This window comes from Histomonas meleagridis (genome assembly GCF_020186115.1).
Source record: "Histomonas meleagridis strain 2922-C6/04-10x chromosome Unknown contig_20, whole genome shotgun sequence".
NCBI classification, from domain to species: domain Eukaryota; phylum Parabasalia; order Tritrichomonadida; family Dientamoebidae; genus Histomonas; species Histomonas meleagridis.
This window is the reverse complement of record NW_027150805.1, coordinates 878,054-902,778: the sequence shown is the minus strand read 5'-3', so window position 1 is coordinate 902,778 and position 24,725 is coordinate 878,054. Positions and strand designations below refer to the sequence as shown.

Here is a 24,725-nt window from a genome sequence, read left to right as displayed (position 1 = left end):
TACGTTACAACAAAAGATGAATAGAAATCCAAAATACTCAACAAAACTAAGTAATGTCACAACAGATGCAGTAATTCTTCCACACAATGATTGGAAACGAGTCAAAAGAACAGCTTCACGTCTTACTCCCACTCAGCGTGCTGAAATTGCACGAAAACAAGAAGAAGAAAAAACAAAAACCATGAAACAAATACAAACAAAACGCAGTAAAATGTTTACATCGAGCATTGCACCCGAAACATTTTCTAATACACATAAAAAATTGGATTCTTATGAAGATAAAGATTATGCACTTCAAATAGCCGAAACAAAAGCCAATGAAGATCTTGATGAGATAAAACATATTAAAAGCCAAATGGCTGCAGCCGAAGCACGTACAATTTGTGACCAACAATTACATGAACATGAGCTTGCGCGTCAACGAGAAAAAGAAGAAAAAGAACAATGGGACAAAAAGCTCGAAGAGAATCGCCAAGCCGCAGTTCATCTATATGAAGAGCGTGAACGTATTCTTCGTGAACAACGCATTCGCGGTCGAGATGTCATCAAAGCGCAAATCGAAGAGAAGAAGATCAATTCGATACTCGAAGCCGAGCGCCGTGATCGTGAGAACAAAGCGCTTGCAGAACAAAATGCGTTAATAGCCGAAGAAGATCGACAAATTGCACTTATGCGCCGTCGTCAGCAACAAGATTTTCTTCATGATTGTCTTCAAGCGAATGAAGCGCAAAAGCAGCGACGTATTGCTGAGCGCCAACGCGAGAAAGACGAAGCGCAAATGGTCATAGATTTCCAAGCAGAGAAAGCGTTACGTGAAGAAAGAATCGAGCAAGAAAAGGCTGCGCAACGAGCACTGAAAGAGCGCGAAATCGCAGAGATCCAACGGAAGCAAAAGCGCGCAATTGATATGCAATCAATTCGCGACGAGATGATGGCGGAACGTGTCCAAGAAGAACGTAACCGCATCCAAAATGAAAGAGAAGAAGCGGAACATAAGAAAGCGGAAAATGATCGAATGCAAACAATGCGAGATCGGAAGATGATGATTGAAGCTAAGCGATTAAAAGCAATCGAACAGAAGAAACTCGATGACGAAGAATGCGAAAGAACAAAGAAAGCAAATCAAGAAGCAAGACTAAAGGCGAAAGAACAATACTTGGCGAGAATGCAAAAAGAAGCAAAGTATAGAGAAGAGTTGAAACAACAAATGGATGCTGAAATAGAGAAAAAGAAAATCGATCCGCAAAAGAAAAGAGAAGAAGCACAAAAATATCAGGAAGAGAATCAAAGATATTTGGAGAAATTGGAAAGAATAAGAGAAGAGAAATTACAGATATTAAGAAATAAAGGTGTACCAGAAAAATATCTGGTCGATATAAAGGCAACAAGATTTAATATACATTAAAATAAATTGTTCCAAATTATAAATAAAAATCGTTAAAAATAATAATTTGAAATGTTTATTCATTAAAAAAAAGAAATAAAATATATTTACCAATAACATATTATAAAGTAGATAAAAAAATGCATTTTTACGAAAAGTAATATAAATTAGTAACATATAAAGAAATAATAAACAAAATCATTAATATATAAAATAGGAAAAATTGTTTATCACATAAATCTTTGATTTTAATCAAACAATTGAACCATCACTTTATGAAAGATGTTCATTTGTTAATAAAAAGAATGTTAGATTAATTGATTATGCAGCATTTTTTTCATCAGTTAAATGTTTTAAATTTTTACTTATGAATGGTTCAAATGTATTAAACACAGGTAAATATGCAGTTGCAGGTGGAAATATTGAAATCATTCATTTATGTGAACAAAATCATTCTTTATTTGATAAAGCATATGAAACAGCAATAAAATTTTATCAAAATGATATCTTTAAATATATTTATGATAATAAATAAGAAAAAATACAATCAAAGTCAAAAACGCCTAAAGTCACACATTATTTGATAGATCTTTGTATTCAAAAAGATAATTATGATATTTTAGCATTTTTGGATGAAAAAGGAATTGATATTAATGCTTGTAATATAAATGAATCAGCAATGAATGGAAATTTTTATCTCGTTATATACTTCCTTCATAAGAATCAAATTCCAAAAAATATTTTGCCATTTGCTTCAGAATCAGGAAATGTTGAACTTGTGAAATATATTTTAGATAAAGAAGGAATTGATATTAATGCAAAAAATATTCATTTGAATAATTTGGAATATGTTTCAATAATTTGGAACAGCACTTCATATAGCAGTTAAAAATAATAATATAGAAATAGTAAAATTACTTTTAGATAAAGGAATTGATGTTAATGCAAAAACTATTCATTTGGATAATTTGGAAGATGTTTTAACAATATTTGACTGAAATTCAAAATGCACAACAAAAATGTTGAACAGAAATAGTAAATTTACAACATAAAAATTTATAATTTATATTCCTTTTCTACAAAGATCTAATCTTCATTTTCAATAAGAAATGGGAACAAAGCATATATTTCATATAATCAAAATCAACTCGAAGATCAAATGTTCACAGAAACAACACAAAGAAAAGTATCAAAACAAAAGTTGATAGAAACATACAAACATATCAAAATCACAATATACATAATAACATATGAATTTACTTCTTGAAAAAAGTCCAAAAATTCTAATTCATATTCCTTCTATAAATAACAAATCTCATTTTCATATGGAAATATATATTAGAAATAATCAAAATCAACTCTACCGGCGCAAGTGTCAAAAGCATAATGCTTACAAAACATAAGAAGAGAACAAATATTGGCTGAAAAAGGCGTAATATGTGAAACAAGGATTAAATAGAGAAAGTGTTGAATCAAAATCCAAAAAAAAAGTACAGAGAGTAATTGAGAAAGCAGAAACAAAGGCGTGCAAAAGAGAGGACCTCGAGAAGAATGATGAAGCCGAAGTTCTTTTTTCCGATAATAGAGGCTTTAAATAAAAATGTAAAGTATTTTATGCTAAACAACATTTTGTGTCATAATGAAGATTTGTGTTAAATTTGATCTCATAACGCTTAATAACATTTGATAACTCACCCATACATAAGTTTTTACAATTTAAAACAGAAAACATAACTTCAATTCGCATATTTATTCATTTGAAATGAAAATGTAAATTAAACGAATTCCTTTAGCCAAGACGGAAAATATCTTTGGTTGAACTCATCTTTCGGAGGCTCAAATAGCTCTATATATTGCTCATCAATTGGTCGCGCCTTTGCTCCTGTGAAACACCTGTATTCTTCGAAGATGGAAGTTAATGACCAGTTTTGCAATTTTCTTAGACAGCCAATAACTGTTCCTGTTAAATGAGTACCTTTGTTACAATGAACATAAATAGGATGATTTCGGATATCTGTGAGATGCTTTAATGCTTCAATCATTTGCTCTCTTGGAATTGTTTTGAATGGTTCCTTATTGCCTTCCATTTGAACCGTAATAAGTTTAATTCCATTTTCCTTTAGGAACTGTAAATTCTTTTGAGGATAATCTTCTGGACATAAGAAAAGAACTGTTTTTAATTCAAGATGTTTCAAAAATGAAAAGTTTGTAAAGTTAGGATAGCTTCCACGATAGATGCCTTTTGCAACCAATGAGAAATTCACAGGAGGTACAATTACTTCATCTGCTTTAATTCTTGAAATTAAACTCAGCATTTTATATAAACGGTCATCTGCTTAACGGTCTCCAAACGGTTTAAACGTTATTCTAGCAAATTTCCGCTTCAAATGGAAAGAGAAGAATGTATATATAACTTAATACCAAAACCACCACCAGTTGTAGTTAAAGAACCTCTTCATGTGAGTAAGTTTGCTGGGAATAAAGAATTTGAAACTGCTAAAAAAAGAGCACATGGAACCATGGGTCAAGTACCTGAACAAATCAAAAGGTCACCAAAGAATTATGTTAAGAAAGGGCAATATTGTAAACAACTCCCACCTCAACAGAAAGTATCACCTCATGGTAATGAAACATTAAAAAAACCACCAGTTCCAAGTCATAAAATATCACCAAAAAGTCCAGAAAAACCAAAACGAAATTATGTCCTTGACAACTGGAAAGCTGCTCCAAAAACAAAAAAAGTTCATCCAGAAGTAGCACAAACATTTTATACAGACAAAAAAGATTATGGAAAAGTTCCAAAGTATCTTTCGAGAGTTAAAAAAGAAGCAGCTGCAGAACAACAATATTGGGAAGAAGTCAAAGAATCGATGCAACCAGAAGACACAGAAACGCGATGTAGACTTCTTTCAGAAGAAGAAAGAATCGAGATTTTGAACGGCCTTAAAGCAAATTTAGCTGATATAAAGAAGAAGCATGCAGCACTTCGATTTGGCCAGGATAGTTTGTCCTTCAGAAGAAAGAAAGAACAAATGGAGGCAGACATGGCAGAACTTGAAGCTGACATCAAAACATTTTCGAGACAGAACGTGTATATCACTGAAAATTAAAAATTTAATTTTTTGTTGTTGGGTTTGTTGAAGGGAACGTTTTAATACGATCAATACGCACACAAAATTGTTATCTCATCGATTAAAAACAATTGAAAAATTTGATATCATTTGAAAAATTCTATAGATTATTTTTTTTGGGTAGAGGCAAAAAAAATGCCAAACCATTTTCAAAAAAACATTCAAAATATTAAAGGTTATAATCCAAAGGAAGGAACATTTGAATCTGTTCAAAATTCTGTGAAAGAATCTTTTATCAAAAAGAATATGAAAGAATTCAAAGATACAGAAGTTATACCACTTCCACAATATTTCATCGATAAAGATATATTTGAACAGTCATCAGAATTTGAAGAAGGCTTTAAGATCTTTGCACAACATCTCATTAATCATATTGAAGAATCACGTAACAAAATAGTACTTGATGCGGAAAGTGCATGTAATACATTTGATTTATTAGTTAAAACAACAGAAGAACAAAACTTAACAGAGTTAGCAGCACAAGCAGTTGAAGAATGGAAAAGATCAGGATTTGATCGACTTTATACACCAGTTGTAGAATCGATTATTAATGAAAAAATCATAGATATTCAAACGTTAATCAATAATACTGAGTTAGATCTTCAAAAGATGCAATATGTTAAAAAATTGGATATAAATATTGATGATATTTGTGCAGAAACAATTGATCTCCTTGAAACTAGGATTCCAAAATTTGTACAAAACGAGGAAATATTTACTAAATTTAAATCTATGGTTAATGAACAAATTGGTTCAAAATGTACTGTGTTTGCAGATCTTATTCAAAAGATTAAAGATAAACAAATACAATTTATTCAAATAAAGGTTCGAAGCATTATTAATAAGAAAGAAAAACTTATTCTTGATGAAATTCATAAAAGTAAATTAGTAGATGAAAATGAAATGATAGAAAGCAGTCAATTTAATACTATCAAAAAAGATTGTAAAAAAATTGTAAAAAATATAATGAGAAGCGATGAATTTTATGATGATATTCAAGATCAAATTCAACAATATATAAAAGAAGAAATTGATGCAGTATATAAAACAATACAAAGTCATGCTGAAAATAAAAGTAATGAAAATTATTCCAATCAGAAAAAATCAATTAAAAAAGAAATAAATGAAATAATAGAAATTGAAACAAATGATATTAAAGATGCAATTGCGGATATGACATTGGAACAATTTTCTACAATTGATACAAAGAAATTATACAACGAAATTTTAGAAAAATGTAAAAGTTCATTTGAACAATATTGTGATCAAAATAATATAAATGAAAAACTTAAAATATTTGGAGAATCATACATTCTTAAGACATTAACAAATTATAAGAACGATGTTAATTCATATTATAAACAAACAGTCAAAGAAAAGACAGATAATCTTTTAAGTAAAATTATAACAGAAATTAATAAAATAATAACAACACAAAAAATAGAATTAATGGAAATCATTTATGGCAGTAGCTCAACAGAATTTTCTGAAATCAACAAAAAAGCACAAGAAAAACTCAATAGAATCAATAAAGAATGTGAAAATAAAATTAATGAACTTATTAAAGCTAATAAAACATCATCACCAAAAATAAAAAGTGAATCATCCGATTATGCGAAGAGTCAAATCGATAAATTAAATATCGACATTTTACAAGATATTAAAGGAGCTGCACAAGGAAATGTTGAATCACAAAAGAATATTTTAAGAGGTAAAGTCGACTCTATCATTCAACGAGAGATTCAATATTATAAATCCAAAATCGAATCAAGTTCATCACTTAGTAATTCCATTCCAGAACGATTATACGATGAAATTCAAACAAAATGTCAAAATGAAATTAATTTTTATTCCATTTCAAATGGAACAATTAAAGGGGAAATTGAAGCACATATCGCAAATGTACTTCCACTGAAAATAAAAGAAATTAATGAAGCGATCAAAGGTAAAATTGATGAAAATATTCAAAAGAAAATCAACAGTCTTAAAGCAACGATTGTTGATGGAACATTGTGTAAATACAAAGAAAGAATTAGCACGAAAATACAAAGTAGCACTAGTCCCAATTTTTCCCAAGTATATCCGAGTGATTTAATTAATCAAATGAGAACTACAATCGATCAGGAACTTAAAAAGGATTCCGGTTATAATACTAATTCATATATACAAACGACAGTAAATACTTATAAAACAAACCAAATAAATAATATTACAGAAGACGCAATTTCTCAATCAAAGGAACGCGCAAAAGAAAATAAATCAAAGTGCATAATTGCATAAATAAATAAAATTTTAATACAATACATTTTCGTTATTTACAACAAGAGGACTCCTTTTCCTCCCGAAGAGTCGGCTGCATTGTATTACTTTCGCCCCGTGGAATGTAATTCAAATGTCCGTCTTCGGCAAGTTGTTCAACTAGATCAACACATTTGTCAAGAGCTTGTTTGACATTGTCACCAGTTTTGGCAGAAGTTTCGAAATAAAACATAGACCGCTCATTCGCAAACTGTTCTGCTTCGGCTGTGGTGACTTGCCTCTTTTCAGATAAATCAGATTTGTTACCAATAAGAATAGTGATGGCATTGGTGTTGGCAAGATCTAATACATCATCAAGCCAACTTTGAACATTAGAAAAGGAGTCCCGATTTGTGATATCAAATAAAACAAAACAACCGGTGGCACCTCGATAATAGTTTCGTGTGACTGAACGAAAGAGTTCTTGGCCTGCTGTGTCCCACAATTGTATTTGTATTTTATGCTTTTCGGTTTGAACAACTTTATTTAAAAATTCAACACCAAGTGTTGGTTGCGTCTCGCCAAGCCATTGACCTCGAACAAGCTGTATTAGGAATGATGTTTTACCTATCCCAGAATCACCAACAACCACAATTTTTACTGAGAAGTCGAAATTGTGCCCAAGCATCTTATTTGACAGTTACTGGAAATTGACCGTTAATATCGTTTTTCAAAAACGACAAGTGTTTTTCATGAAAAGCTTTTCAGGAAACGAGTGTATGAATAAAATATAAGAATTGCAACTAAAGCTTGGGATGTGTTTCATTAAGATAGCCTACATTAGATCATGTTTTATCATAAAATTTTATAAATATACACAGTCCTGATAATGTGAAGTGTCTAGCTGATAGGGAAATTGAATAAAAACGATTTTTTTCTATTCAATTTTTGAATTACTAGACAAATCAAAACATCAGTTTTTGATGACAAAAATAGTTATTCTTTTGATAACTAAATATAATTCACTTTTTTATTAAGATATTTATAATGACATCAAACAAGTTTGATAAATGGACCATTAATTATTGCTTAAATCCAATATTTCTATGAAACTTTGGTCAGTTAAATAAATTATATAATTTGAAGAAAATTATTAATAATTATTAATAATTACTTAAGTAATTCAAAGATTTCTGTATAACCAGATGAAGATGCTCTACTAAATGCTGTATCAAGTAATTTAAATAATTACCAAATATTATTTTGAACTATTAAATTATTAAAATAAATACAAAATAAAACAAATTAATATCTTTAGCATTAATATCAATTCCTCTTTGTTGAAGAAGTAATTTAACTATTTCTATATGCCTTTTTGAAGATGCTTTCATAAGTGCTGTAGTAAATATTTTGAATAACTTCCAAATATTATTATGAAATAAAAAATTATTAAAATAAATACAAAATAAAACAAAAAAATATCTTTAGCATTAATATCAATTCCTCTTTGTTGAAGAAGTAATTTAACTATTTTTATATGACCAAATTGGGATGCTAAAATAAGTGCTGTCATAAATATTTTGAATAATTTCCAAATATTATTTTGAAATATGAAATTATTAAAATAAATATCAAATAAAATAAATAAAAACTTTTAGCATTAATATCAATTCCTTCTTGTTCAAGAAATAATTTAACTGTTTTTACATAACCATTTCTAGATGCCCAAATAAGTGCTGTATAAAATAATTTAAATTATTTCCGAATATAACTTTAAAATATAAAATTATCAAAATAATCCCCAAATATTATTTTGGTACATAAAATTATTGAAATAAATATTAAATAAAATAAATAAATATCTTTAACATTAACATTAATCCCTTTTTGTTCAAGAAGCAATTTAACTATTTCTGTATGACCTTCTTCAGATGCATATATAAGTGCTGTTTTAAATAATTAAAATAAATACAATATCAAATAAATAAAAACTTTTAGCATTAATATCAATTCCTTCTTGTTCAAGAAGTAATTTAACTATTTCTAGATTACCATTTTCAGATGCGATCATAAGTGCTGTATTAAATAATTTAAATAATTTCCAAATATTATTTTAAAATATTAAATTATGTAAATAAATTTTAATAAAAATTTATAGATATTTTTTGAATTGATATCAATTTCTTTTCGTTCTAAAACATATTTAACAAGTTCAAAATTTCCTGATGCTGATGCATAAACTAAAATATCTTTTGGAATTAGATTTTTATCTAAAAAATATTTTGTAAGAAATATATTTCCGATAAATGCTGATTCATTAATAATATCATTATTAATTTTCATTCCTTTTTTAAGTAAAAATGATAAAATTTCATAATTATGATATAAAATGCATTTCTTTCCTAATACATTTAAATTAATTTTTTTAATAATTTTATTCTCATAAATATATAAAAAAATATCATTTCGATGAAATGCAATTGCTGTTTCATATGCACCGCAAAATGTTGAATGATTTTGTTCGCATAAATGAATGATTTCTTCATTTCCGCCTGCAATTGCATATTTACCTGTATTTTCTACTTTTGCTCCATTTATAAGTAAATATTTAAAACATTTAACTGCTGAAAAAAATGCTGCATAATCAATTATTGTAACATCTTCTTGATTAACAAATGTGCATCTTTCATAAAGTGATGGTTCAATTGTTTGATTAAAATCAAAATTACTTTGTGATGATATTTCTTGAAGTTTTTCTATTTCATCATTTCGAATTATTTTCGCGATTTCATTTGGATTGACACCTTCTTTAATTAATTGTTTATGTAATTCCCAATCATTCTTTGAAAGTTCTTCATAATTTTCTTCGATTTGAAATATAAAAAGATCTAATAATTCATCTATTACTTGAAAGATGGACAGATTCATTAATGTTCTAATTTCTTTTTCTGTCATGTAATGAATTAAATATGGATTCCTTTTTTTCTGAATATTATTTATATCAAGTAAATTTTGCTCAATCATTTTTGCAAGAAGATAAGATGGTGTTTGTGGATTTATAAAATTTTTTGGTTTACATTTGTTATTTTCTTCAATTGTTTCAATTTCTTTCAGAAATTCCAAATAAACATCAAAATTATTTATTTTTGTAGTAAACAATGTGTTAACCATTTGATATATAACAGTATTAAAAGACAATGGATAAAATTTATCAAAATTATTGAAGATTAAATATGCAGATTGTGAGATATTTTCCTTATTTAAACTATAAACAATATGTTCGATGGATAAAAGTAATTTCCATTCGTTGTCAGTGGTTTCCATTCTTTATAATTTTTTTCTTTGAACCAAAAATTTTAAAACCTGAACACGTTACCCAGAAGAAATTCTTAAGTTTATATAAACTCAAGTCCATTCGAATGTCATATCACATTTCCTTGCTTCAACAGTCTCAGAAAAAGCACCTTCAAAAGCTAAAAATTTCAAAAGTTTAACTTCTTAACGTACAACTAAACGCGACCGTTAATAATGAAATGAAGAACTTATCGAACAAAATTATGAAATATAAGATACATAAAAACAATAAAAGATTTCAAGTATTTATTTATTCTTTATTTTCATGAAACATTTTTTACAAAATGAATGAAAAATAACTCAAATTTGTAATAAGTTATTGTACAGTTCGCAAAGTAACTCATCTGCGAAAGTTGACGGCAAAAACTCCCGGTCACAAGCTTCTGCTATAGAACCAATGTTCTCCTTGATGAACAAAATTAAAATTTCGAAACTTTGCTGAAATTCCAACATTGTTATGTCCTTGTTTTCGATCTTTTCGTAGTTTGTTTCCGTGATTAATTCTAAGTAGCGAACGAGGTTTTTCGAATTCTTTTTAATGACTTCTTCAAATTTGGTACTTACTAATGCATATGATTCGAATGTAATAGAATTTAATATTATTTTTGAAAAGACCGTGACCTTCTTAAGCGAATCTTTCTCTAACATACTTTCATCGATACCTAATAGTTCAGGTGATGATAATGCTGGTAATAAGATTCGTAAAAAGAATAACCCGACTAACCCTCGATGATTAAGGGTCTCATCTTTATATGTTTTGTCTGTCCAAATACGGATTTCTCTAAGGACACATTTGACACCATTCGACAAATACGAAGTGGTGTTAAACAGGGTACCCCAAAACATATCAAAAAGTTTTTCGACTGTTTTTACGTCGTTATCGGTTGGTGATGTGTAGTTTACAAGAGGAAGTTCACTTGTCTTTTCAAAAATGTAACGTAACGGACACCGAAAGAGCTTTTGGCAACTAGTTCTTACAAAATCAATGATACATTGGACAAAAGTATTGTTTTGTCTTAAGAGTTGATTCGGTGAATCTTTACATCGAGTGATTTCAAACATAATAACAAGCTTTAAAAAGCGTAATGTTTGTCCAAACATATGATAAACATTACCAAGATGATCAATAATCTTTTTACTTCCATCCATGATGTCGTTTTTATAGATGGTTGAAATTAATGCTTCTTGGATACTTTGATGATTTGTCATGAGGACTTTGGCAAGCGCAGAATAAATGACTGCAGGAAGAGAATAAGTGGCTACAAGTGAACGAAAGATGTTGGAAATGACGGAAGAGCCATTAAATGATTGATCTGATGGTTGAGATGGATATAACAAATCAAATTTATTTGCCATTGATGTGTTAAAAGGAATATATTTATTGCTTTCGATCATACGAAGAACAGCATTGTTCTCAGATGTTTGTAAATTTGGACAAAATTCTGATTTTTCACATAATTCATGATTCACAACATATACTTCTGACTTCGATTTATATAAAATATACGCTGGGACAAAGTCAGAAGGGCCATTAAAAATATCACAGACAGATGCTTCAACAACAAATGGAAAGTCTGGGATAGAATATATTTCAGGTGGGCTGAGATAAAAAAGAAGTTTTTGGTATAGAGCTTCTTTTTGTTTTGGCTCTGAGTAAACTGGACTTAAAATTAAAAACTTGAAATGATATAGAACATGACATAAAACATAAAATTGTGGTTCTGAGACATATTGTTTTATAGTGTTGAAGTTGATTTTCGGTATGTTTGAGTATGTAACAATAAGTTCATATGGAATGAGATATTTGAGATATTCTTTGACCTTTTCAAATAACTCCGTAAATTCTTGTTTTGGTTCTTCAATGTAATATGGGAATTCTTCTTTTTCATGTATTTGAGCAATTTGTTGGAAAATTGTTGGAATTTGTTCAAGGGATATTGGGTGCTTAATATTTTTGAATGGATTCATAAGCGAAAGTGAAGGGACTGGTACTACAGGAGGACTGTATATGATTTGTTCTCTATGTTCTGCAAAAAATGGACTTTCTTGGAAAATAAATGGAAGCATTGTTATCCCTTCTTCTAAATCAAGTTTACCATTTCCACGCAGATCATTTGATATTTGACGTGGTTGATCTTGTTTTTCCTCGTTTTGTGTCTGCATTTTGGTATATGATAAACGACAGATAAACTTATCAAAATATTGTTTTTAGCGATCATTTTTTATTCTATTTTGTAGGAAATTGAATGTGCTTTTATGCCTATCGTATACGATAGACGGTTTGATGAAGTGAGATGGTTATCAATTTTGAGACACAAAGCTCAACTTTTTGCATTAACAGAAATGATTTTGTACATACAAAAAGTATTGAAAAATAACTGGAATTCTCCAAAATCCACAAATTTTCTTCATCCAACCTTTAACTCATTCCATTTAATCGATTCTAGCATTTTTTTGACAATTGATATCCATTAAAACCAGACAAAGACAAACAATCAACTTTGAAACGATAAAAAATGAACATTTATTATAGAATTCTATTCAAAAAGTATTTTTACAACGCCCAAAAAACCATTTTTGAATTGCTTTTCATTTTTTTACCGAACTCAATAGTTTATTCTTACAGGTAATTTGGAAAGAAAATAAAGTCAAGAAAATTTAGTCGCTGAAACCAACGCAATATCTTAATATAACAAAGTAATATTATCACAATTTATAATTATATTATAACATAAATCATGAATTCTTTTGATTTCTCTAAACAAACCAAATTTTCACTCTCATTAAGATGTATCAATTTGCAGATATATTAACACATATAACAATTTGATACTCCTTAAAAAATTACAACGAAATAGCAAAAAAATTTTCTTTTAATATTAATTTAAATAACACAGTCAGGAGTCGTCTCATTAGTAATTACAAATTCTTCATCAATACTTTTTCGTGCTGCCTTTTCCTCTACGCTCAGAAGCCACTGTGGGAGTATGTGTCTGCTCTGTTTTTCGTTTTTAAAAATTTCGACCGTTATCTCTTGACCGTTTACGACTCCTACAGAAGAATCGTTTCCGTTCCCTAAGTAATCGCAAGTAGAGAATATTGTAAGACAACTCTTCTCACTGAAGCTGTAACAATATCCATTTATATTGTATTCATGTGCTCTAATGAGAAGCTTATAATTATTATCCTCGAGAAATTGCGCTAATGCCTCGCTACCAAAGAAGTGTCCAATCCCACGATCACTTTCAGCAAAAGTATCGAGAGAATCAAGTGGATCACTCCATAGTAAATCTGTAAATAATTGTTTTTTGAAATGAACAATTGGTCGTTTCATGGCTTCAATGTCACTAATGGAGAAAGAAGCTTGTGATATTCCACCATGAACACAAAAGAAAACATGATTTATTTCAGCGGTTAATGGCATATAAGAAAAACATTTCAAAAACTTCAAATATGCCTTGTGGTCAATAAATGAAATACAATCTGTCTTAAATCCGTATTGTTTTGCTGTACGCTTTGATTCATGATTCCCTCTAAGCATACATATATTGCTCGGATAAAGAAGCTTTAATGAGAATAGAAATATTAAAACTTCTAATGAATAATTCCCACGATCAACATAGTCACCTAGGAATAGGTAATTTGTCTTTGGTGGATAATCAAATCTATGAAATATTCTTAAAAGAGTGTCAATGTCTCCATGAATATCTCCAACGATGACGAAGTCACCTCCTAGAGTCAAATGTATTGGTTCGTTTTTAAAAACTGATGTGATTAAATCAATAATCTTTTTAACTTTCTTGACTTGGAAGAGAGCTTTACAATGATTCTCACCACGGATCCTGCTCATGATTATTTGGAACACGAAATCCTTTAGATGATAATCGTTCATTGACAAACAATCTTTAACAACCGTTAATTCGGAAAATTTTAACTTTCGATTTCAACTTTTCCAAAAATAAAGTGATATAAAGAACGATATGAATTGTGTGAAAATTACGGTTAGTTTTGAAGAATGGACTGCGTTTATTCTCAAATTTTTTGTCGTAAAATTTTTCTAAAATATAAATATCTTCGAATATTTCGGAATAAATCATGTCTTTTATTTCGAAAACCTTGTTAAATGAGATTGTTGCTTAAATATATAAGAAATAAATAAACAACCAAATAATAATTAATTTTTTTCTTTAAATACAGACTTTCGATTCCTCGATAAAGTTACACTATCCAGCTATCTAGGCTAAGAACTGATACAGTAACAATGCTAAAAAAGATATTTGAAAAATGTTTCAAAATATACTCATATTTGATCAAAAAATCAAAAAGGAGATACTACACAAACACGAGATAGAAGAGTGCTATCTTTAAAATAAATTTTTGATAAAATGAACAAGGCGTTTTGAAAATTTCCATTTAACGCTAAAATACTGCTTACTTTTGCAAAGTTAACATAATGAAGAATTTGCGGTATAACATGTATTTGATCTTTCCCAGATAAATTAGGTTAAAATCATTTTAATTGATCAAACTTTCTTATTGGCTTTCAATCGAACACACTTTCAAAAACAAATAAACACAAGAAAACATTTTTTATTAAGTCACACTCTAAAACAAAAACATTTGACAATTATGATGCCATAACACTTGGTTGTGGAGAGATAGCTTTTGGTATATCAGCTGGAAGTGGAAAGTTTCTTGCAAATTGTTGTAATATTGGATGAAAAATTGTTGTTGCAGTTACAATATTTTCGATGGATTTGGTACCTGTTATAATAATTTTCCCGGAAACAAAAACAATGAAGGTTGCTTTTGGCTTCGGAATTCGATAAATTAATCCCGCAAAAACTTCTGGATTATATGTTGCAAATATTTTGTGCCTTGAAGCAAGAGACTCAAGGTGAATTGGAAACTTACAATCCATTGTGGCTACGATGTTAGCTATTGTGAAGCTTTTAAGTCTTACAATAAAACCTAATGTTTTTAATAATCGCCCAAACTTCCTAGCAGCCAAAAGGCAATCTTCTTCCGTCTTGCAACCAACTATATTTGTTTTACCATTTTTAAAAACAAGTCCTGTAGCTTTTGGTTCATGAATTCTTAATGTAACTGCAGGAAATCTTTTTGGATTAAACTCTGCGTTTCGTGCATGAGTTGCTATTTTAAGTAGGTCTAAATCACTTCCATAGTCAACACATGCAACCATGTTGACAATTCTTGGTTTTAAAGCTTGTATAGCTGAAAAATCATCATTGGAAGCATCTCCATTATCTTGTTGCTCTTCTTGAGCAAGTTCTTCGTATTGTTTTAGTGTTTTTTCAGTAAGTTCGTCGTTAAGACCAATAAACTCTGCGGAATCCATTTAAACCGTTTGAGCAAATAATTATTCAATTTTCATTAACGGACTTTGTCTGGTTTAGCGCTAAAAAATGGAAAAAGATAATTTACAAATATTTAAAAATTGGATACAACAAAAATTAAAAATAACAGAAGAAGACAACTTTATTTCTGCAGGTGATGAAAAGCTCGATTTATATGAAAATATCCAATTTTCATCAGAACATGATGATAAAGAATTAATTTATGAACTCAAACATATATGGTTTCTTTTTAAAAGTAACAGCTATGACGAATACGTTTGTAAATGTAATTCTATTAATGAGCAACCTATCAATATTGACGAAGCTAAAATTATTTTAAAGGAATTACACCAAAAACAAGAAGACAAAACAACGCCAGAAAAAGAAGTTAGTGAACAACAAATAGGTGGCCAAGAGAAAATTTATGGATATAAATACGAAAATGGAACATTATTTTATTATTTAGGTATTATTCCAGAAAAGTCAAAATGGGTTAGATCAATTGAAGTCGAAAACGAGCAAATGATAAGGAATTACTGGAGAAGTGATTTGAATAAAACAATTTTCAATTCACAGATGTCTCTTCCACCACCTACAAAACTCATTGAAATGAAAGAATTTAACGGTATTAAACATGTTTTATGTAGGTTTCCAAACTTTGATGTACCTGTTTATGTACCAGTAACAATTCTTCGAAATTCTTGCGGAGCAATGCTTATTGCATTCTATGAATCAGTTCTCTCAGAACAAGTGAAACAAAAAGAGAATGAATAGGCATAATTGTTTAATTTTAATAAAATTTTTTTGGTTGATTAAATTTTATCTTAAGAACTTATCTTTCATGGAATGAAAGATAAATATTTAAGGATACTCTAATCCAATAGTTGCCAAATATAGATGTTAAAAAAGATGGAAATTGTTATTTATTCACTTATACTGTCAATTGGTTTTTACTTTGAAAAACAAATATTGAGCAAATTATTCACAATAAATGAGAAAATAATATAATAAGATGAATGCACAACATATTTCATTTGGATCTCATACTTATAAATAAAAAGTGCGATAGAACTTTTTCGATTAAATTCAATTGAATGAAAAGTTTTGTCAAACTTCGAAATTTTTGAGTGGTCATCTCGACCGTTTAAAACGATCATTTTCAAACCTTGAAAAATGGTGGTCATTGCTGTGAAAAAACAGTTCTTTTGCATCAATTGTTTAAATGAAATTAAATGTATAGCACGTTGCAGAGCTAATTTCCTTAATCCATCTCTTTGGTGGTGTAGAAGATCCCGATGTAGAAACCACATAATTCTTGATAGTCAAACCGCTTGGCAAGCTTCCAGTACGTGAAAATTCTAATGATATTGGGCCTAATATGTTCTCAGCTGCGCAAGGGATTCCATTATCGAAGATGAAACGGAATCTTCCAGAGAATTCTTGAAGACCAGTAAACTTCTGGATTGTCCATATGACCTGTCTAGTCTTAGGGTTATACTCACTACTTTGTGTAGCAGCTACAACTGGTGGGAGTTCGCATGATGCATTAGATATTTCAACAGGACATTGGAAAATGACTTTAACTTCGGGTGGAGGACTCTCTGGGTCGTAATGGGATCGGATGGAAAGCCTAAGAACAACAGCTTTGGTCTGCTTATTTTCGAATGCCGGTGTGATTGTAAATGGTGGATCAAATGGTCGTGATGTACGATATCTAAAGATGGTGGATTCGCCTTCTGGTGGTGCAAATGTAATTGACCTATCACTATCAAATGATTGGGATTGAACAAATGGAGCAAATACGATATCATCATATTTCAATAAAAGATTCTGAGGAATGGAACGTGTGGAAACTGTCATCTGAGGATCAAACTGAATAAGAATTGAGGGTTGGCCTTGAAGGAAAGACTTAATTGTTCCAACTCCGGTGATTGTAGATCGGATGGGTTGATTGTTGACATTAAGCTGAACTTCGATTTTCTCGTCAAGAATGAAGAACACTTCGTTTGCAGAGAGGCTTCTTTGATCAACAGATAATGCAAGTGGTCGATCAAAGTCTTGGGATTCAAAGGGACCCATGATGACAACGCCACCGAGGTTAAGACCTTTATCATATTTAACTGTGTTATGAACAAGATGGAGCAAATTTGATGAATCTGTGGCTTGAGGACAACCAAAGGATAAAACTTCATCTATAATTTCATAAACCAAGCCAAGGTTTTGCTGCATAATAAGCTCGGTACAGCGGCCAGCATAATCTGAAATAACGGATACAATGCGAGAAAGAAGTTCTAGCAAAAGAGATGGTGACATTGACTCTTCTGTAACAATGACAAAGTAAAGTTCGGCTTGGTTGATATATGCAAAGTTCATATTATCACAGCGAAATACTGCTGGAGGTGGATTAGTGGAAGCTATTTTAGCATAGAACGTCTCTACAACGCTATGAACAGGTTCAGTGAGAAATGCACGGATAACAATTGGATTACCGCGTGAATTGATGCAAAAGAAGTACTTTATGAGTCCCATTAAAAATAGAGAACGGTTTGTATCAAATTCGGAGGTTATTCCAACCATGGTTGGCAAACTGCTAATGATCAGTTTCATGCGCAAAAAGGGTTTTTCGATCATGTTCTCATATTCCTTTTTTCATAAGCTAATCTTTTTATATGCTTTCGTAAGTAGTATGTGCATAATAATGATTCGTGTTTATGTATCGTTCTTAAGTGGTGTTTTTTAAACGGTTTCTACGATTGATCTTATCGTTTGGTCATCGATATGACACTGAAAAAGTTATAATTGGCTGATTTAATTTTTATTTGTACTAAATATCTTAATGTAACTTGATAAAAATTCTATTTATGAATGATTTATGATATATTCAAGCTCTCTACTCCATAATTATTCATTTTATAAAAATTTTTCTGTGATCATACCAAAGATTTAATCAAAAAAAAAATTTTTTTTGATTATTTTGATCTTAAAAAACTTTGAAGCTTCAATTTTTATGTTTCAATATTTTAAGGAAAAAGTTTTATTAAATTTAGTCAAAAAAGATTGGAATGTTTAAAAGAAAAAAATCCTGTATAAGAAAAAATACTTTATTTTCGAAACACTCATGGTTTATTATACATTTAACTCATTTATTTTCCATTTAAATTAGTTCTTTATTTTTAAAACGAGTTTGTTTCCTTTCTCAAAAACGGCCGTTTAAAAACCTCCATTTACGACGGTTTTGGTCATGCCTTTTTTCAAACATGGCATCACCAGAACTCGCAGTTGTATATGCAGCTCTCATCCTCAACGACGATGGAATCGAAATCACATCCGACAAGATCAACAAGCTCATCTCAGCAGCTGGTGTCAAACTTGAATCATACTGGGTTGATCTTTTTGCTGAATACTTCAAGAACCATGATATCTCTGAACTTGTAAAGGGCACCGCTCTTGGTGGTGCTGCTCCAGCTGGAGGCGCCTCTGCTGCTGCTACTGAGGAAAAGAAAGAAGAAGAAAAGAAGAAGGAAGAAGAAGAAGTTGTTGAAATGATGGGTGGATTTGATGACCTCTTTGATTAAATAAAAGTCACCACAATATGAACATTTTAATAATTAATTTTTTTAAAAAAATTCAAATAACTGAATAAAATTGTTTTTCACCCTTCTTAGTGCTGTGCCCTTGCATGAATAATTTTTTTTAAATAATCAAAATAAAGATTTAAATTCATAATAATCACTACATTTTAGTAGCAATTCAAGAGAAACTTTGTGAAAAATTAAAAGCTTCCTTAAATTAAAAGCATTTTTCTATATTGATAATTATGTAAAAATCATTTCATTAACATGAAAATTGGAAAAAAAAAATATAAAATTTTAGGGTATACCCTTCAAACGATTATTTACTACAGAAATTTAATGAAATTACAATGACTTGTAAACTACATAAAAAGTAATTGTCGGGGTGCCCATAAGGATTGGTCATGCAGATTGATGAGCACTTCATTTAAGGTTCATGTTGGGAACCTCAACTTTTCAACAAACGAAGACAAACTAAGAAGTGTTTTTTCTCAGTTTGGAAATATTTTATCAATTACAATTCCACAAACAAAAACCAATCATTCTAGAGGTTTTGCATTTATTGAATTTCAAGATGAAAACAGTGCAATGGAAGCTATTAACAAGCTTGATGAAACAAATCTCGATGACAGAATAATAAAAGTATCAATGTCTAATTGGGTACCGAAACCTAAACCTGAACCAAAAGAAGAACCAAGTAAAGTCACCCTTGATGATGTTTCAGATGAAGAACTGGATGATGGACAAATTCGCCTCAATCTTGTTTTTGTTGGAAATCTTTCACACCAAACAACAGAAGAACAACTCAGAAAAATATTCGGCAAATATGGAGAAATTACAAAAATAAGAATTCCGCTAAAAGATGATCAACCAAGAGGGATCGCATTTATCGAATTCAAAAATATCGATGATGCAGGTAATGCTGTTGAGGCACTTGATGGCACTGAGATTGACCAACGAAAAATTACTGTTAATATTTCTACACCTTCTACACCATCCATTCAATCTTCTATCGTTAATGAAGATGTATCTGTTAAACATCACAGGAGAAGAAAGCATAGATACCACTAAAGTGAATAAAATATTATTATTATTAATCATTTTATCTTTAAAAAAAACAGAATCTTAATTTAGGTTTTATTTAAAAATAGGCAAAAAACATAAAATTGTTGTGTTGGTTGTTTTGTGGTTCTGGTTATCTTAAAATGAAATAGCAAACATATTTCTATTGTGGAGATTCATCATCAATTTTCAAACTACTAAAATCCATTTCCGAAACTTTATAAAGAACAGTACTTCCATCTGCGCCAACAAGTGCTAAATATGATTTTTTCGCTTGGAATTGTTTAATGAAATCCAAAATTATTTTTCTTTCAACAAAGTATTCATGGTACAAAGGCAAAAACACAGCTTCGCTATTATCCATTATACCAGAAATTACTTTAAACTTTGATTCTAATTGGATAATTTCTTTAATATCTAATCCAAAATTATATTTTAATTGTACAATTGATAGTGGAAAAGCTGCTGCTTGCTGTGGCAATATGTCATTTTCATGTGTCTTAAGGAAATTTGTCGTTTCCTCCATCTGTGTGCAAACAAAAATTTTTAAACGGTCGACTCTCCATGGAATTACATTTTGCATTGTGCACAATGAGTATACTTTAACTTAAATAATTATGCTAATCTTAATGGAAGTGTTTATACAGCAGCTTTAAATAATGTTAAATTTTCAAGACATATTAATAATTGATATCAAACAGAACGATTGTGAAATTCATATGAATTATGTTAAATAAGGTGTAAATCCAAATAAAATTACAAAAATAATTCGAAATAATACAATAAAAAGAATGCAATAAATATCATCACATAATGATTATAATTTTCCCAAAGAGTTGAACCATTACTTTACAAAAGATGTTAATTTATTAATCAAGATATTGTTTCATTAATTGATTATGCATCATTTTTTTCTGCAGTCAAATTTAAATATGCAATTGCAGGCGGAAATGAAGAAATTATTCATTTGTGTGAACAAAATCATTCATCATTTAAAAATGCTTATGAAACAGCTATTGAGTTTCATCTAAATGATATCTTTCATTATGTTTATGAAATTAAAAGTATGCTTGGAAAAAAGTATGCTTTAAACAAATTTTCACAGTAAACCTCAAAAAACGAGAGGGAAATGTTCATTATATATGCACATTAAATATGAATATATTTGTATATTTACAAATGTCTATACTTAACATTTACTTTAAATATAAAATTTTATATTTTCAAATAACATTCCAAATGTTGTATTTTCTAAATATTTAAATTATTTAAATCACAAAGAGAAATTTCAATTTTAAATCAAGAATAGCACCTAAAGAATTTTCATATGAAATCTGTATTTTTCCTATTGTTTATATCTATGGATGCACAACATTTCGAAATGTAAATTATTAAACATAAAAAAATATTTTTTCTTTTATTGATAAATTTTATTTATTTTCTTCATTTTCCAAAACTTTATTAATATTATCTATTGTATTATGAATTTGCTCATCCAATTCGGGGATTTCCTTTTTCAAGTCCATGTAAAACTCTTTGATACTTTCTTTTTGCATTAGTAATTGGTTTTGCCTTTCTCTTAATTCTTCTCTTTTATCAATTATTTTCTGAATCCTTTGATCGCAGCTGCAAATGTCTTTTGGTGTTATTTCTGCATATGCTTTTTCTCCATTTATTCGACATAACTCAGCAACAACACCATGACTAAACAAACAAAACCTTATGCTATTATCAATGTTAACCACAATCAAATTCATAGATGGGATCATTCCGATAAAGTTATTCACAAGTCCATTGATATTCGCCGATACATGTAAAGTCGATCCATCAAATTCATAAACGGTCGACTTTTTTTCGTCGTTGTAAAAAAAGTAGCGGTTATTGCACTGAATGAATCGAACGTTATGTATCGACTTTTCATTATTTGTCGGTTTGACGTGAATTGGTTTATATGTTTTGGTCTTCGTGAAAAAGGAAATGTTGTCTGCAGATACGCGGTCAATTTTCCAATTATGAATTTCTGGAAATCGGAAAGATTGTAATCCTTTCAGATTTTGGCATACATAAAATTCTGTTCCTAACCAGAAAATGCTTCTGGATTCTTTTGAAAAAAGATTTTTTATTGTAGTCTCGCTCATATCTATTGTGATTTTGCATTGCTCAATGTTATTGTCACGAATTGATTTTGATAATAATTTCGACGATTTTTCCGATAATGTCGAAGATAGTGCAACTTTTTCATACGTAGTAAACTTGTGCGATTGTGGAATATGATAACATATAATGTAATTATCTTTATCTAAATATGTCAATGAAAACTTGAGCCATATGTTCTCTGGATCACCCCAACAAAATGGAATTTCATCATGATGATTGCAATCATCAATAAGCTTAATTTCTCGTTCTTCTTGAATAAAGTATAAAGAAAGTGAATGATTATTCGATGTATCCTGGGAAAATGAAAGCACATAAGGAGAATATGGGGACCATTTTACGGTGTGAACGTTCTGACCTAACTTAATTGTTTTAAACTGATATGAAGGTGTTGAGTCAGATAGTAAAAATCCAAAACCAAGATATCTCAAAAAATAAACAGCTGAATAAACATATAGAACTTGTGTTTCACTTGACTTTTTTTCACCTATTGTCAAATCAAAAATGATCGAAATATTTTGATTTTGAGTTTCTCCAATGCTAATTTGAATGTCTCGGATTTTTGCATTTTCTGGAGCACATTTTAAAAGTGATGAACCGTGGTATCTTATTGAACTTGGATCATTGTTATGGAGATTAATCTCACGAATTAAATTCGTTTTTACTTCATTATCTTCAATGTCGTCAATGCATAATTCAAAAAGATGGCATGTGAGCCCTTCGACATATATAAAATATTTTTCGTTGATTGAGATACAATGGTTCGAGTTCATTTTTTGTATTGGTTGTTCCTTAACGTGCGTTATCAAGACCGTTTAAAATATATATTTCACAAAAAAGTGGAATTTCATTACAAACCGAACTACACACTTTTTAAAAATAATTAGAGATAACATTTCAGCCAAAAATATCTTTTCAAGAAATGGCGGTTTTCATTTATATATAAAAAAATCTTTTCCTACAAAAATATATTTACATAAACATTAGGGATCAATTCTATGAAACACTTCCACAATAAAACATATAATGAATTCATTAAGTTTTTTTAAATGGAATTAATTTAAAAACAGTGATAATCTTTTTTATTAATTTAAAAAGACAAAAGCAAAATGCAACAAGAAAATCTTTTGTATTTGCATTTTGTATCATTTCTACAAAAATTGGCAATCTTTGTCCTACAAAAAATTCGATTTCTTTTGTCGAATTGCCTTCTATTTTAGTGTATGTTTTCCATCTTTTACAGTAACATTTAATGAATAAAGTTTAACATTTTCTTTAAACCATTTAACCATTGGTATTTGACCAATTTTTTTACCATCAATTTTTAATGTTAAATTTAATTCCTGTTTAGAAAATTCAATTATTCTAATAGGGAAATTATTTTCATATTTGATATTTGCTAACTTGCTTCAAAGGCGCATGATAAGATATAGCAATAGTATTATTATCAAATGGATTAAATTCATTATATACAATTGCTCCTTTTTCAACAGTTATAATTCCGACTGTTTGTTTATAACAAGTCGAAGTAATTGTTAATTTATCACCGTATAATAAGTTTTAAATGTTTTATGTGTATGTCATGATAAAAAAAAATATCCGATTTACGAATTATCGATTTAAAACTTTCGCCATTCGTTGCAGGGAAATGTGAAATTATAATATTTATTGAATCATTCATAAAGCTGTCTTGAAGTTTGTCAACATCTGATTGCCTCAAAATTGGAATAGAACCAAAAGGTCCTTGTTAAATAAGGAAAATGTTCTCCAGGAAATGAAAATAATTACAATCATATAATTTGTACCAGAATTCGGTGAGTTATTATTATGAAAAAAGTATTTATAATAATTCGTGGTGAATCATCATCAGCGATACCAAAATCATGATTACCCGGAAATTTAAGCAAAACACATCTTTTTTTAATAATTCCTGTTTAATAATGTGTCTCATTATACAAAACCCAATTTTCATGAATATTTTTGAATCTTATAACCCATTGAATATAACTACAGCTGACGGATCTTTTTTTATAGAAATATATTTAAGATATTATGAAGATTTAGTGATAGTAACAAGAAAAAAAATAAAATTTCATAATCAACATGAATTAAAATCTCCCAAGGAAAATTATAATAACCCCAAAGACATGCAAGTCACTAAATGAGTTAAGTACTCAAACATATAAAAAACATAACTTCCTAAAAATTAATAAACCAAATATTATACTTTTTGATATTGGAAATACAATGGAATCAATAGTTAAGTATTACTTTTTCTCAGAAATTTTTGTTTGGATTTTTTTTTACATTAACATTAACATACTTCAAGGCTTTCTTTAGAACTTTGATTTTACAAAAAAACATACCTTTTTCTTGGTTTTCTATGTATAAATTAAAACACGTAATTTTTTTTAATTTCCATTTCCGTAAATTGGTACAACCAATACATAAATTCAATAAACATGAAGCCGTT

The 24,725-nt window shown here is 29.3% G+C and overlaps 9 protein-coding genes across 9 annotated transcripts; 4 read left to right on the top strand and 5 right to left on the bottom strand.

The window, feature by feature from the left end:
* Positions 1–16: 16 nt before the first annotated feature.
* GO595_002859 (cilia- and flagella-associated protein 45-like) lies at positions 17–1,405 on the top strand (the record flags this gene model as incomplete). Its single annotated transcript, XM_067915815.1, has 1 exon — positions 17–1,405. The coding sequence occupies one exon, from the start codon at positions 17–19 to the stop codon at positions 1,403–1,405; it is 1,389 nt and encodes a 462-aa protein (XP_067776660.1).
* Positions 1,406–3,771: 2,366 nt separating this feature from the next.
* Positions 3,772–4,494, top strand: GO595_002858 (enkurin; the record flags this gene model as incomplete). The annotated part of the gene is made up of 1 exon (XM_067915814.1): positions 3,772–4,494. The coding sequence occupies one exon, from the start codon at positions 3,772–3,774 to the stop codon at positions 4,492–4,494; it is 723 nt and encodes a 240-aa protein (XP_067776659.1).
* Positions 4,495–6,826: 2,332 nt separating this feature from the next.
* Positions 6,827–7,441, bottom strand: GO595_002857 (small GTP-binding protein; the record flags this gene model as incomplete). Its single annotated transcript, XM_067915813.1, has 1 exon — positions 6,827–7,441. One exon carries the CDS (start codon positions 7,439–7,441, stop codon positions 6,827–6,829), a length of 615 nt encoding a protein of 204 aa, XP_067776658.1.
* Positions 7,442–10,407: 2,966 nt separating this feature from the next.
* GO595_002856 (uncharacterized protein) lies at positions 10,408–12,270 on the bottom strand (the record flags this gene model as incomplete). The annotated part of the gene is made up of 1 exon (XM_067915812.1): positions 10,408–12,270. The coding sequence occupies one exon, from the start codon at positions 12,268–12,270 to the stop codon at positions 10,408–10,410; it is 1,863 nt and encodes a 620-aa protein (XP_067776657.1).
* A 721-nt stretch (positions 12,271–12,991) lies between these two features.
* On the bottom strand, positions 12,992–13,999 carry GO595_002855 (Ser/Thr protein phosphatase; the record flags this gene model as incomplete). Its single annotated transcript, XM_067915810.1, has 1 exon — positions 12,992–13,999. One exon carries the CDS (start codon positions 13,997–13,999, stop codon positions 12,992–12,994), a length of 1,008 nt encoding a protein of 335 aa, XP_067776656.1.
* Positions 14,000–14,734: 735 nt separating this feature from the next.
* GO595_002854 (TATA-box binding protein) lies at positions 14,735–15,466 on the bottom strand (the record flags this gene model as incomplete). The annotated part of the gene is made up of 1 exon (XM_067915809.1): positions 14,735–15,466. One exon carries the CDS (start codon positions 15,464–15,466, stop codon positions 14,735–14,737), a length of 732 nt encoding a protein of 243 aa, XP_067776655.1.
* Positions 15,467–16,682: 1,216 nt separating this feature from the next.
* On the bottom strand, positions 16,683–18,071 carry GO595_002853 (Adaptor complexes medium subunit family protein; the record flags this gene model as incomplete). Its single annotated transcript, XM_067915808.1, has 1 exon — positions 16,683–18,071. The coding sequence occupies one exon, from the start codon at positions 18,069–18,071 to the stop codon at positions 16,683–16,685; it is 1,389 nt and encodes a 462-aa protein (XP_067776654.1).
* Positions 18,072–18,721: 650 nt separating this feature from the next.
* GO595_002852 (60S acidic ribosomal protein P1) lies at positions 18,722–19,039 on the top strand (the record flags this gene model as incomplete). Its single annotated transcript, XM_067915807.1, has 1 exon — positions 18,722–19,039. The coding sequence occupies one exon, from the start codon at positions 18,722–18,724 to the stop codon at positions 19,037–19,039; it is 318 nt and encodes a 105-aa protein (XP_067776653.1).
* A 411-nt stretch (positions 19,040–19,450) lies between these two features.
* Positions 19,451–20,107, top strand: GO595_002851 (Nuclear localization sequence-binding protein; the record flags this gene model as incomplete). The annotated part of the gene is made up of 1 exon (XM_067915806.1): positions 19,451–20,107. The coding sequence occupies one exon, from the start codon at positions 19,451–19,453 to the stop codon at positions 20,105–20,107; it is 657 nt and encodes a 218-aa protein (XP_067776652.1).
* Positions 20,108–24,725: the final 4,618 nt, after the last annotated feature.